The sequence below is a fragment of the Strigops habroptila genome, chromosome 4 (genome assembly GCF_004027225.2).
Source record: "Strigops habroptila isolate Jane chromosome 4, bStrHab1.2.pri, whole genome shotgun sequence".
NCBI lineage: Eukaryota > Metazoa > Chordata > Aves > Psittaciformes > Psittacidae > Strigops > Strigops habroptila.
Window position 1 is genome coordinate 69,960,845 of NC_046358.1, and position 15,312 is coordinate 69,976,156.

At 44.5% G+C, this 15,312-nt stretch overlaps 1 protein-coding gene across 1 annotated transcript in view; it reads right to left on the reverse strand.

The window, feature by feature from the left end:
* Positions 1–15,312, reverse strand: part of C4H16orf71 (chromosome 4 C16orf71 homolog) — a 100,779-nt gene that overhangs the window by 62,128 nt on the left and 23,339 nt on the right. Inside the window, exon 11 of the mRNA XM_030482253.1 lies at positions 615–806. Coding sequence (XP_030338113.1) covers positions 615–806 — 192 coding nt within the window. The remainder of the gene's footprint in view (positions 1–614; positions 807–15,312) is intronic.

The following is a 15,312-nucleotide window of genomic DNA, read 5'->3' on the forward strand; positions in this document are numbered from 1 at the left end:
AAACCTACCTGGAGTACATGGGTTGGGATTGGTATTCCAAGGTCTTTGACAGGGAAAAAGAATGAGGTCAACGTGCAGGAAGAGAAATACACGTACCCTGTTCTTCCTAGGGGAAAAGGCTAATATGGGATGGATGGGAAGAGTGAGGAAAAGGTGGTTCCTTTAGAGGAGAAAAATATGTGATCCAAAGGACAATTAAGATGAAACAGACCACCACTTGTTTACAGCCCTCTTGACTGTCAGAAAGGATCTATTCTTAACAAGTGGTAAAAAATAGGCACTTGTGTGCATCTACTTCTTGTGCCAAGGACAAAGTATAGCACTTCCACGGCCCTCTACTTCAGTAGTCCCTTCCGACCACTGTGAGTCTGGCTCAGCAATGCTTTACTTTTTGTGCCCTGTTCTTTGTGAACTACAGGCACAATCCAGCCCCCCTGACTTCAGCAAGACTCATTTGCTGAATTTAAGTTGAGCTAGAACATAATTTCCCCTTTGTTCAGGCACTGTTTGGGTAGCTGTTGGAAGATTTCAAGAATGATTATATATTCATCAGAGGGCAAAACACAGGCTTAATCATGCAGAATCTTTTGTGCACTTTCACCACAGGTACTCACCAGAGAGAGCCTCCATGTCGCAAGGGCCTGGTATATGTTGGCTGTTCTCAGCACCATGGCAGACCCCTGCTCCCTGTGCTGATCTGTAGCTACTTGGCCACAACTTGACAGCCGAACAGTCAGAAGCAGCACCTCATTTTTCATACCATGTGGTCTAGGCAATGTGTCAATAGCTGGCAAGTAAGAGGCTTCCTGTCAAAAAATAGTATGAAAATGGAAGTAATTTGGATTACTGGAACTGTATTCATCATCATGAATGAATGTAATTCACTGCCAACAGAGGAGGGGCAATTAATACCTAGTGAGCATTTATCAAAGAGGAAGTATGAGCCATAAAAGCTAGGTCATTATATCAGTGACACCTTCCTGAGCACTTCAGTTCTTCTTGAAGAGCTGTCACCTGGGACTTCATTTAGTCAAATGCTGCTTGGTGAATGGAAGAGTGCATGGTCACAGCTGGAAATAGCCTGATCAGGTTTATTCCGTATTCTTTAGGATTCAGGGGTTTTGCTTTTTTCTTTTTATTAAGATCAGTGAAATGCCTTCAAAACAAGCTGATTGTGTAAAAACTTTTATTATTTTCAGCTTCATTTAACATGCCTCATTTCACAGACAATATTACATTTATGTGAACTCTTCTCCTTTCTTTAGTATTGATATGCAGTTATTAAGGATGCAAATTCCCTCTCCTTTTAGAGTCTTGCTCTCTAAGAAACAACCCCTAGCTTGACCCATGGGGTTATTGTTTATGGGATATTTTTTGTTCTCCCAACAATGCTGGAGCTGCAGCTGTAATTATTGGCTTGTTATTCCCATCTATATTCTATGTGCTGCCCAACAGTTCTTTTGTAAGTTAAGAAACCAGACCTTAAAAATCACAAACATTTCCCAGCATAGAATCAGAATCATAGAATAGTTAGGGTTGGAAAGGACCTTAAGATCAACTAGTTCCAACCCCCCTGCCATGGGCAGGGACACCTCGCACTAAACCATGTTGCCCAAGGCTCTGTCCAACCTGGCCTTGAACACCGCCAGGGATGGAGCACTCACAACTTCCTTGGGTAACCCATTCCAGTGCTTCACCACCCTCACTGTAAAGAACTTCTTCCTTAAATCTAATCTAAACTTCCCCTCCTTAAGTTTGAAGCCATTATCCCTTGTCCTACCACTACAGTCCCTGATGAAGAGTCCCTCTCCAGCATCCTTACAGGTCCCCCTTCAGATACTGGAAGGCTGCTCTGAGGTCACCACGCAGCCTTCTCTTCTCCAGGCTGAACAGCCCCAACTTTCTCAGCCTGTCTTCATACGGGAGGTGCTCCAGCCCTCTTATCATCCTCGTGGCCCTCCTCTGGACTCGCTCCAACAGCTCCATGTCCTTTTTATGTTGAGGACACCAGAACTGTACGCAGTACTCTAAATGAGGTCTCGCAAGAGCAGAATAGAGGGGCAGGATCACCTCCTTCGACCTGCTGGTCACGCTCCTTTTGACGCAGCCTAGGACATGGTTGGCTTTCTGGGCTGCAAGTGCACACTGAAGCGGCTCATGTTCAGTTTCTCATCAACCAACACCCCCAAGTCCTTCTCCTCAGGCTGCTCTAAATCTCTTCTCCGCCCAACTTGTAGCAGTGCCTGGGATTGCCCCGACCCAGGTGTAGGACCTTGCACTTGGCTTGGTTGAACTTCATGAGGTTGGCATCAGCCCACCTCACAAGATTATCCAGCTCACTCTGCATGGTATTCCTTCCCTCCAGTGTATCAGCCGAACCACACAGCTTGGTGTCATCGGCAGACTTGCTGAGAGCACCTCAATCCCACTGTCCATGTTGCTGACAAAGATGTTGAACAAGACAGGTCCCAACACCGACCCCTGAGGGACACCACTCGCTACTGTTTTCCAACTGGACATCAAACCATTTACCACAACTCTTTGAGTGCGGCCATCGAGCCAGTTCTTTATCCACTGAGTGGTCCATCTATCAAATTGATGTCCGTCCAATTTAGAGACAAGGATGTCATGGGGGACAGTGTCGAATGCTTTGCACAAGTCCAGGTAGATGACATCAACTGCTCTGCCCCTGTCCATCGGTTCTGTAGCCCCATCATAGAAGGCCACCAAATTGGTCAGGCAGGATTTCCCCTTGGTGAAACCATGTTGGCTGCCACCAATCACCTTGTTGTTTTTCATGTGCCTTAGCATGCTTTCCAGGAGAATCTGCTCCAAGATTTTGCCAGGCACAGAGGTGAGGCTGACTGGTCTGTAGTTCCCTGGGTCTTCCACCTTCCCCTTCTTGAAAATGGGGGTTATATTACCCTTCTTCCAGTCATCAGGAACTTCATCTGACTGCCATGATTTTTCAAATATGATGGACAGTGGTTTAGCAACTTCATTCACCAGCTCCTTCAGGACCCGTGGATGGATTTCATCAGGTCCCATGGACTTGTGCACATTCAGGTTCTTAAGATCGTCTTGAACCTGATCCTCTCCTACAGTGGGCCTAAGGTCTTCATTCTCACAGTCCCTGCACCTGCTTTCTAAGACTTGAGTGGTGTGGTCAGAGCATTTGCTGGTGAAGACTGAGGCAAAGAAGTCATTAAGAACCTCAGCCTTCTCCAAATCCAGGGTAGCCAGTTCTCCCGATAGCTTCCGGAGAGGGCCCACATTGTCCCTAGTCTGTCTTTTATTTGCTACGTACCTATAGAAGCCTTTCCTGTTATCTTTTACATCCCTTGCCAGATTTAACTCTAACTGGGCCTTAGCTTTCCTGACCTGGTCCCTAGCTTCCCGGGCAATGCTCCTATATTCTTCCCAGGCTGCCTGTCCTCGCTTCCACCTTCTATAAGCTTCTTTTTTCCCCCTCTAAGTTTCCTCAGCAGCTCCTTATCCATCCATGGAGGTCTCCGGGCCCTCCTGCCATGCATCCTTCTAGTCAGGATGCAACACTCCTGAGCACGTAGCAGGTGATCCTTGAATATCGACCAGCAGTCTTGGGCCCCCCTGCCCTCTAGGACTATATCCTGTGGAACCTTACTAAGGAGGTTCCTGAAGAGGTCAAAGCCTGCTTTCTTGAAGTCCAGGGCAGTGAGCTTGCTGCATGCCCTTCTCACTGTCCTGAGGATCTCAAACTCAACCATCTCATGATCACTACAGCCAAGGCTGCCCTGGAGCATCACATTTCCAACCAGTCCCTCCCTGTTGGTGAGCACGAGGTCAAGCATGGCACCTCTCCTTGTTGGCTCCTCTGTTGCTTGAAAGAGGAAGTTGTCTTCCACACAATCGAGGAACCTCCTGGATTGCTTGTGCCGGGCCGTACCGTCCCTCCAACAGATGTCAGGATGGTTGAAGTCCCCCACGAGGACAAGAGCCTGTGAGCGTGAGGCTGCTCCTATCCGTGTACAAGATCTTGCATACAAGATCTCCTATCTTGTATGCACAAGCATATTGCTCAACAGTTATGATCATAGAATCACTGATTTGGGTGGAAAGGGACCTTAAAGCTCATCCAGTTCCAACCCCTGCACGGGCAGGGACACCTTCCACTAGAACAGTTTGCTCCAAGCCCCTGTGTCCAACCTGGCCTTGAACACTGCCAGCAATGGGGCAGCCACAGCTTCTCTGGGCAACCTGTGCCAGCGCCTCAGCACCCTCACAGGGAAGAACTTCTGCCTAAGAGCTCATCTCAGTCTCCCCTCTGGCAGGTTAAAGCCATTCCCCCTTGGCCTGTCCCTACAGGCCCTTGTCCAAAGCCCCTCTCCAGCTTTCTTGTAGCCCCTTTAGGCCCTGGAAGCTGCTCTAAGGTCTCCCCTCCAGGCTGAACCAGCCCAGCTCTCTCAGCTTGTCTCCACTGCAGAGCTGCTCCAGCTGTCGCAGCATCTCCATGGCCTCCTCTGGGCTCGCTTCAACACCTCCACATCCTTCTTAAGTTGATCCTTCAATAAAGACGCTCAAGCCGCCGCAAGCATCCTGAGTGCATGTATTCTACAGGCATGGATACACATTCATTTTGCAAAGAGCTGTTCATGGTGTTGACATTTCCTGGGTTACTTGTTACAGGATCAGCTGAGGGCCACACTCTCCATCACAGAGTCAGCAAAGTGCAACACAGCTGCAACCTGTGCACATGTCAATGCAATCAGCCAGACTAAGCTGCTCATTAAAATGAGCAGAATTCATCCAAAATAACCTACCATAGTATGAGACTGGCAAGCACCCCTTTCTGTGAGCCGAGCTGTGGAACACCAAAGGAGCACAAAGGGAGCAGAAGCATGGTGAGGAGCAGCTAACCAGTTATGTTCTCAATTGTTCCATGTAGCCCTTAATGAGGATGTCTGCCCACACCTTTACACTGAATTAACCTTCATTTGATTTACCTGAATTTACTTTGGAAGCTAAATCCAATTAAAGCCACTTTAATTCTGAATTAAAACATCCACAAAGGTGTTTAATGACTAATCCACTTGACAGGTTCATGTAGCTTGTAGTTCTCTGCCTGTCCTCATAACAGATGATTCTTAAAATGGTTTGCAAGAAAAGATACTCCTAAAAAGCCAAAAGCCGATCTATGTTGTCATCCGGTGTTTTGGTGCAGAAACCCCTGCCACAGGCACAGCACTGCCTGCAAGGACCAAATAAAACTGCAATTAGTAATAAAGGAAAAATAGTTACACGCATTCTTGGCTGCTGCAGTGTGTGTTAATGTTACTGTAGTCCTGGGGAGCTCACTGAATCCATCAAGGCTTTGAGCCCTCCAGTATAATTCCCTGAGGAAGAGGTTTTAAAAGAAACGTGGAGACTTTCAGTAAAAGATTACCTCCTTTGTATCCTGTACCAGTGATCGGATTCTTTCTTCTTCTCTCAACAAGGCTGTAGGGATCAATGATAGGGGGGAACTCAAGAGCTAAAGATTAAACCAGTATCTACTGATGCTTCAGCAGGAAATTTCCAACTCATTTCAAGTTTGCTTGGCCCAGCAGCAGGGAAGGGCTCAACAGGCTTCTGACCAAGCCCAGCTAAGAATTTTACTTATCAAGGTTCTTTCTGAGAAAGAATGAGATTTTAACCAATGTTGGTTCTTCCCTCTCCTCCTTCTGTCAGCCTCCTTACTCCAACAAGCTTCTAGGCATAGAACTACTTAGCTAATTTCAGAAATATTAAGGCTAATGAGCAAGAAAGGAGCTTATCCTATTTAATTCAGGGTAAGATACATTCAGTGTTTTCTGAGTATGCCTTCCCACAGCATTGCCCAATCTACCCTAGTTTACCTATGAAGGGAGTTCAATTTGCTTACACGCTACACTGGCTTTTATTTGTGACACTATTAGATTATGAAAAGACTAAAATTACTCAAATGCTGGGCTATTTTGGGTTGCTCTGGCTAGAGTTGTGCTGTCAATCACACACAGGCTTGTAGCTGATTGTAGTCAAGTGCCAACAATTACCATACAGTAAATAAGATAAAATTTCCTCTTTCCAAAGTGCTTGCTATTTTATTTTGCAACTATGCTTCACAGATTGCAACTCCAGCCTCCACCCCCTATCCTGTCTTTCTCTGCTCTAACGTAACACCAGTGCAAGCACCAGTAACTACATTAAGCAGCCAAGGAATAACCTCTGCCCAAATCCACACCAAAAAAGAAATGAAAGGAACTGCAAGACAATTTAAGGATACCCACAAATTCTAGCCTTCAGCTACAGCGGGGCTTACGTTACACATACAGAGGCATAGCCCCAAAGTAAACTACTGTTCGTAAGAACCCCCATTGTAACATGAACGCATCTGTACAATCATTTAAAAAATGGCATTTTACCTCCGTATTATCATTTCTTTTTTAAAAACCAGAGCTGTTTATGATCACAGCAAGCTGAAGTTTAGCAGATACACGTTTGTCAGCCAGGATTAACGTAATTTTGTTTCCAATAAAATAGCTCAAATGGATTAAATGATGCTTTTGTTGGTGGTTTTTAAGAGCCCAGTTGGCACTGCTTTTACCACACCTGTGTACTAGATCAGACAAACAGCTCCTGTTCCTATGACTGGGAAACATCAAAACTGTTAGAGTCTGGAATGAAAGAGTAGCAGCTCAAAAGCCACAGGGGCCAGATGACAACTTTGCTGCTAGTGTCCAGCAAGGTTTGAGTCTGGTAACAAATGAAAGCAGCGGCTATCAACTGCTGCTTGGGCACCACACTACATCACACATTTAGAAAGTTCATTTCATCACATGGACTCAAGAGAGCAGCAAGTATTTCCCAGCAAGAATCAACTCACCCAGTCTGAAGGTTTCTCCCCGTGGAAGGAGAGATCAGGGAGAAGCCAGTTTTACTTTATTTTTAAGATAATCTCTCTTTTACAGGTTAATAAAACATCAATATTTCCCTTCTAGCACCCTTCCCAACACTAACTAATCTGATGCTAACACTGAAGCAAAGTATCACATTCAATCAAAAACCACTCACTGCTATGTTGAGCAGACTCTAGAACAGCGATATCTACATCAAAACATCCACTGCATGTAAAACACAGACAAGTTCTACTCACACAATCTCCACCTCCCTTACTGGAGGAGGTAAGTGAGGGTGAAGGGGAGGAATAGGCAGAATCTTACTCTCATTGGCTGGAGGCTTAATCAAAATAATTGTTTTCAGCCACGTCTAAATCTATCCTTGTGTGTCATCTGCACCCTGGCTTGGATCACAGATTGAAGAGGCAATCCCTGATGAATGGCAAATTACTGACTGCAGGAACTTTTTGCCAACGGATGCATCTGCTGTAGGTTTGTAAATGTGAGTGATTTCTGAGCACTCTAGCAGCTCCAGCTAATTTCTCTAATGAAAATACTACACTCTTCTGCAGAACTAGCTGTAGCATTGCATGTTTGTGCTTCCTTCTGGACACAGCTCATGGTGCAAAATGCAAGCGCGTTGCTTCTGTGGTTTTACACTGCTGTTCCACCCAGTCATGTTGCTAATGTAGGAGAGCAGATAGCGAGGACACATCTAACAATCCTGTCCATCTAAGGCAAAGCAGATAACACTCTTTCAGGGCTTCTAAAAATTCTTGCAGTAGATGAAGACATATTGGAAATGTCAAGTGTTTGTTCATTTTCATTCTGTGGGGAAGGAAAAATGATGACAATGCCATCTGTTAGATTATTTGAAATTCCACATTAAATTGTGGAATAAACCCCGAGACCATTCAAAGATCTGCTTTATCATTGCAAAGTGGGAGCAATGGATAAGAATGAGGAAAGTATCTGCATTTCCTTCCTGCAACTGCCAGAATGTAATTAGGAAGGTAACATTTAATAACAAAAAGGAGAATACGATTGATGTTAATGGTCTGAACGGTCTTTCTGTTAATGCATTTTTGTACCAGATTCACGCTCTGTGGCACCAATGGCTGAGTATCAAACATACTGAAGTTATAGATCTGAAAAATATGAGGGTGGCAAGATGTTACCGAAATGTTCTGCTCTGAACTGAGCTTCAGATTGCTAAAATTCAGGACTTATGAGCCTCCAAAGCAGATAACTCTGCCAAAGTAAGACTGCAGGAATTCAAAGAGCTGCATAATGGGAGCATTACTGGCTCTCATGGCCGTAGTTCTCCAGTTTAGTTAGGACATTATGTATCATGGGAGTTTAGATTAAAAAAAATGATAATAATATTTTTATAGAAGATTTCTTTGCTGGAAGTTATCTTCTTACTCTGGACAGTTATCCTTAATCTTGGGCAGGAAGACTATAACCTCTCCTGATCCAGAAGAAATCACTTTTCCATCTCTGGCAGCACGAGTGTGCTAAAGCCAGACAGTGTCTCTGCTGGAGTATAAAGAGGGCAAGTGTCAAAGAGAAATGTCAGCTCATCACCAGAAATTACTGGCTATAGGAGCGTGGTCCAGATGTGAGGCACAGAAAAGAACTGAGCTCTGCTTGGCACAGGAACCAAGGATAGAAAATGCACTTTATATGCCTTTGCAGGTTGCTGCCAGCTGAGCAGGGCAACTCCAAGTGCATTTTAAACTAGCTTTATGGCCACCATGAGACTGGCAGAGCTACTGATAGCTAGGATCAGCTACATTTCTGGCTCAGGACATGCCAGTGTTCTACGGAAATCCCTCTTATCCCACCCATAGTCTCCCTCAGCACAAATGGAGACAATCAAGAGATGTGATGTAATGTGAATTACAGTGTTCCATGCCACTTCTGCATCAGCTTGCATTAAGGGAATTCTGAATCACTTCACTAGAATTAATGACTCATCTGTGCTGTGAGAGAGATGCATAACCCCTCATTCCATGAAAGTGGACAGGGGCAGAGCAGTTGATGTCATCTACCTGGACTTGTGCAAAGCGTTCGACACTGTCCTGCACAACATCCTTGTCTCTAAATGGGAGGGACATAAATTTGATGGATGGACCACTCAGTGGATAAAGAACTGGCTGAATGGCCACACGCAAAGAGTTGTGGTCAATGGCTCAATGTCCAATTGGAGACCAGTAACAAGTGTTGTCTCTCAGGGGTTAGTTTTGGGACCGATCTTGTTCATCTTTGTTGGCAATACGGACAGTGGGATCGATGCACCCTCAGCAAGTTTGCCAACGACACCAAGCTGTGTGGTTCGGTTGATACGCTGGAGGGAAGGGATGGGATCCAGAGGGACCTGAACAAGCTTGTGAGGTGGGCCGATGCCAACCTCATGAAGTTCAACCAAGCCAAGTGCAAGGTCCTACACCTGGGTTGTGGCAATCCCAGGCACTGCTACAGGTTGGGCAGAGAAGAGATTCAGAGCAGCCTGAGGAGAAGGACTTGGGGGTGTTGGTCAATGGGAAACTGAACATGAGCCGGCTTCAGTGTGCGCTTGCAGCCCAGAAAGCCAACCATATCCTGGGCTGCATCAAAAGAAGTGTGACCAGCAGGTCGAAGGAGGTGATCCTGCCCCTCTCCTCTGCTCTCGTGAGACCTCACTTGGAGTATTGTGTACAGTTCTGGTGTCCTCAACATAAAAAGACACAGAGCTGTTGGAGCAAGTCCAGAGGAGGGCCACAAGGATGATAAGAGGGGTGGAGCACCTCCCATATAAAGACAGGCTGAGAAAGTTGGGGCTGTTCAGCTGGAGAAGAGAAGGCTGTGTAGAGACCTTGGAGCAGCCTTCCGGTATCTGAGGGGGGCCTATAAGGATGCTGGAGAGGGACTCTTCATCAGGGACTGTAGTGGTAGGACAAGGGGTGATGGGTTCAAACTTAAACAGGGGAAGTTCAGGTTAGATATAAGGAAGAAGTTCTTTACTGTGAGGGCAGCGAGGCACTGGAAAAGGCTGCCCAGAGAAATGGTAAATGCTCCACCCCTGGCAGTGTTCAAGGCCAGGTTGGACAGAGCTTTGGGCAACATGGTCTAGGGTGAGGCGTCCCTTGCCCATGGCAGGGGGGTTGGAACTAGATGATCTCAAGGTCCTTTCCAACTCTAACTATTCTATGATCCTATGAGAGTCAAGGGTCTGGCCCACAGGATATGTTAGCACAGAGACACTGAGGGATCACTCAGGATCACAGAGGCAGAAAGTAGTTTTGGCCCAAAATTCAACATCCATTTATTCTGCATTGAAAAAGACACCAAACATTTCCTCCTGAATCAGAAGAATCCCATCCCCCAGAGCGTGCTCCTTGTCCTATCCTGCTCACTTCTGCTTGTCCTGCCAGTACTCCTGCTGTGAGCACACAGCACTGCCCCTGCCATGCTGTCTCTCTTGCACATGCTCATGTACCTTACTATGACATCCTGCTCTGTCCTGTCATGTTATTGCTATCAGAAAGTTATACACAAGGAGCTAATGCTCTTTTTTGGACAACATCTTTCTAGTCTGCCTGGGTTCACTGGACCACAACTATGAATGAAACAAGAAAATGTGTCAGCCAGCACTGACAGGCAAGCACAGCTAAAGCAACAATTACTTCCTTGATAGAACTGCTCTTGAATTACTTCATTAGGACATAGGATATTTTAATTACTATTTAAAGCCACCTAGGAGCATATGTCAAATACCAGCCCAATTTTCAGATGACTAAGGACTAATCCCAACATCATTCTAATGTTCATCAGAACACAACGTTCATGCAGGTGTGAAGCATGTTAATAACCAAAAGTGCTTGAAAATGGGTATTTTCACCTAAATATGTTCAGGAAAATAAGTGTAAACTGAGGCCATTTAGCACCATACATCTGAGTGCAGCTAAAAATGCTCAATGGCACAAGTAACTGGTACCAAGTATCTGGTACATACAGTTTCTTCTCTATTTTTTTAGACATGGGAAAATTTCCTGCCAAAGGCTTAAGTCCTCAGGTGAAGAACTGCTCTGACAACTGCACTGGAATTTCAATCCAAGCAGCTCTGAATCCTCTTTGATTTTGTTTGCTTTCTGAGATGTAATCATTAAAAATGAGAAGTGCCTTCTCCGTGATTGCTGTTTACACACAGGAACACTCAGAGAGGCTCTGAAGGGTTCCCAGCCTCATTGTGGTGGTGGGCTGAGCACATGTAACAAAAAGTTCTTCTTCTAATGAGTTTCTACTCCTGCTTAATGAGCAGCAGCTGAAATAAGTAAAAGAAGTTTAATTACTTACGCATTTCATGCTAGCACAAGACTGGGAATCAGGAACTTGTGCCTCAGTCTTGCCTCTTGGATGGAGTATTTCTCTCTGAGACTGTAAAGTGAGGATAATATTTCTTTATCCTCATACCCGCCTAGCTGGAATAATTATCAAAAGCCTTTAAAACACTCTGAAAAGGAGTGCAAGAGTATCAAGAAACTTTCAAAATTCATTTCTGTTCCCTTTCTTTACCCTCCTGAACCAGTATCTCTAAACCCCAACAGCAGGATCCGTATTTTCCATAGCATTGCTCTTCAAATGATTTCAAACTGCCTCACAAATAAAATGTGCCACCATTTCCAGAGCCACAGCAGGGAAGGAAATTGTACATGGTCACTCTGAAATGCTGCAATAGAGCATGGAATTGGTCCTCAGCCATCTGAAATCTGGCTGGTATTTGGCACGTGCTTCTATCTGGCTTCAAATACTATTGAAATGGCTCTAGTTTGATACTCCAGGAGATTCACCAGGTACTTATCAACTTGGGTAAAGCCTTATTTTTTTCTAGCCTTTCATCTATTTATCTTTTCATGTATTTCCCCTGATACCCTACAGAAATCCCTCAAGAGAATAAAAAGGGGGCTGTGGGGGAACAAACTATACTCAGCAGCTGCACCAGGAAGTTTTACCAGAGCTCAAGTGGTTTGTTTTTCAGACTAGTGGCTTCCAGTTTAGAAACGGATTGTGTCCAGTTTGCTACACAGGCTCTGTGATCTTACATCCAGCTGCAAAATACTAATCAGATAACCCTCCAGACCTGTGAACTCTCCAAGGCCGTAAATATGCGGTTTAGTGATTCTGGGAGCTGCTAAGTGCTTACAACATCCATCGAAGCTTGCAGGGCCTCTGGGTTCTTGCCACAGAGTTGGACAGAGCTCTATGCTTTTAAAATACAAACAACTGCACTCCATAATCTCAGATAAAGCCTTGAATTACATTCCCTGCCACTAAGAATAATGCTTCTATAATTATTATATGTGTAATAATGTGTTTACAAGTTGTGACCAAGCTTATCCCCCTGTGTGTTAAGATTTGGAACTGCAGTGCAACCTAACACAATGCTAACCAAGAAGGCATGAGAAAAACTCAGAATGCAGTTGAAATTATACAGCTTCTTTAACAGCAGCATGGCTGTGTCAGACAAGCCTGTACATCCCCTCAAAAAACAGAGGGACAGATCCAGCCTCCTTTCATCTACAAATAGCATCACTGCTCGCAGCCCTGAGGTAAGGCCAGGAGTTGTGGATTCTATTCTGAGTCCAAGAGATAAATTTATGGCAGAAAGCATTTCTCTGTATAATTAAACGTGACTGGCACTTGTTCATACACACTGCAAACTTAAAGTAGCTACTCCTTCTGCCAACAAATGCTGGACCCGGCAAGAGCAAGACCTGAAGAGACAAAAGGTACAGAAATGGTTTTCTGTCTTCCTGCCCACCTCTTCTAAATGAGAAACAGAATTTAGCCTGTGAGCATTTACATTATTGTCTTCTCTTCAAGTTTACTCTGAACCACCCTGCTTATGTGAATGGAGGAGTATTTAGGACCTCTACTGGCAGCAAGTTCATGCATGTAATTCTGGAAGCTATATTCTTTTTACTCATATTAACCTTTCCCTTAAGCAACAGCAACAAATGTTCCCATCTGTCAAGATCATGCATAAGTGTATTTAAGAATAAGCCTAAACTCATTTTAATCAATTCCAAGATACGCCAAGGAATATAAAGGATTAAATATTTCACATTTCCTGAGGCCATTTCAAACTCCAACCAGAGAAACAGCACTGAAAGCACTAATTTCTTGGTAAAGACTTGACTGTTCAATTCATTCTGCAGCTGGAAAGTGCAATGGACAGAGGTGGGAGCCCCTATGAAGCCATCAGAATGGGTCTCCATGTGGAAGTGTAAATGAAAGGTTCTCTAGGGCTTTTTGGTGGTCCTGTTGCATTCAGTATGGAAGGTGGGTTTCCTGGTTCTGAGCACATCTGCAGCAGTTTGGCTGAGAAACCTACTGAAGCAGAGAAGAGGTTATTAAAGCAGGGTTACTGTATGTCATGTTTTAACTGTTCTGGTTGCGTGAGCAGAGCCATCAGCCTGTAAAGCTGCTGGCTTGATTTAATCTGTGCCCTAGCAGTGCGAAAGCGTACCCTCTTCCCTAATATCCCTTGCTCAGAGAACATGGAGAACAAGCAAGCATCCTCTGCCTGTCTAAAGGAAGTTGTTTACAGCAGACATTTAAAGCCTAGAATCTCTACTTTGCCTATTAAGGCAAATCCTTAGGGTAGATCTGTGCCCTCCTGAACCTCAGCAGAGGCGGCAGCAGCCTCAGCTCCTCTGGCTCACTGACTGCAGCCAAGGAGACTGCAAACCAGCTAAACTCAACCTGAGCACAAAGTACAGTGCCAGCAAATACCCCATTTACTTTTGCTGGCACCAAGTGGGAAGCTGAAGAGGAGGCCAGAAACTCGGGCTCTAGGCCAGCTACCAGTCGCCTGTGCTAGAATAACATTTTCTTGGGAACTTCCATGCTATTCCGAACCCTGTGTGCTGGCCTGGTGGTACAAACAGGAATCTTGGCCTTCTGGTTTTGCACGCTAAATTTAATTACATCTCTAATTGCCTTCGTTTATTTTTAAGCCTCAATTCTTGAATTGAGGCAGCAGGTTCATTAAGTACAACAGATTTGAATCTTCTTTCAGGAACTCATTAAATCCCTCCCTGCAAAAACCAGGGGAGGGATTCAGGAGCCATCTGCAGGCAGGTTGGCACATTGCTGCTGGCCACAACTCCGAGGTGAAGCACAAGCCAAATTCAGCTCTGATGTCAGAAAAAGATCTAGTTTGTAATTTTGAGAATTAATTTTTTTTTAAGCTATAGTAAAATAATAGCAAAGGCTCGATGCTGGGTTCAGTTACATCCGCACAGGTGCAAATATAGAGGTGGCTTTGGCTCAGTGTAAATGAAAACATTTGGTCACAGGGTGATTTATACTCCTAAGATCAGTTTTAGAGCAACACAGATATAGAAAAACTCAGTTACTGTGCCACAAGATCATTATAACTGAAAAAAGATTGTACAGTTTTCCTCCACTTCTCCAAAGAGGTATAATCACCACTTTGTTGGAGATTAATTGGCATTTCTGTACAGAACTAGCACAAACCCTATTTCTCTCATAACTGGTAGATCAGGTCTTTTTACATTCTCTCTACCAAGACATGAATTTCACTTACAGTTTTTTTTCTTTATGTATTCTCCACACAACACTAAAAATGGAGACTTTTTAAACACTGCTTAGGACATCACCTAAGTGTATTCATGTAAGCAGCTCTTCAATGGAGTTGGTGAAATACCAAAGTTGAGCAGTCCAGCTGGTAAACTGTTGGGTTGGGATCCTGGGGCCCACAGTGCTCATGAGCAACACGTTGTGCTCAGGTAAGACACCAGAAAAAGGCAATTCCCCATGTTGACGCCAGCACTGCTGCCTTAAAGAGATCAAGACACCCATACAGAAGTAATGGAAATCACAGGCACCTATTTTAGATAGGTAAAGAATCAAAAGCTTTTCAGAGACAACAGTGCGGATCAAGGCACCTACTACAGATATATAAAAAAATCCAGACCCAAAAGAACAAAACACACCCATATGGGAGTAGTAATTGAACTAAAATCCTTCTACGAGCTTTGGAAATCTACCTCTACTTTCAGTCACACCGTGCTAATCCAGGGTAACCGCCACAGTAACTGAACATAAATGCTGCGGCACTACTCCTGATGGCAAGGAATTTCGTTAGGGATTTTCCTATAGGAGCAATATCAGATCTAAGCGAGAATAAAGTCCTAACAGGGGAGGGAAGATTTTGACCATAGTGTATTGTTAATGTTAGCTTTGTGGGAATGCAAGCAGAAAAACTTTCAGTTGAGAATTTTACCTGACAGCAGTAAGCTGAGCCAATGGTGTCTTAATCTAAAAACCCTACCAATTTTGGCAGAAAGGTTATAGAGTCTATGTTTATGAGAGGGAAAAGTATCCTCATAACAGATTTGTGAAGCTAGAA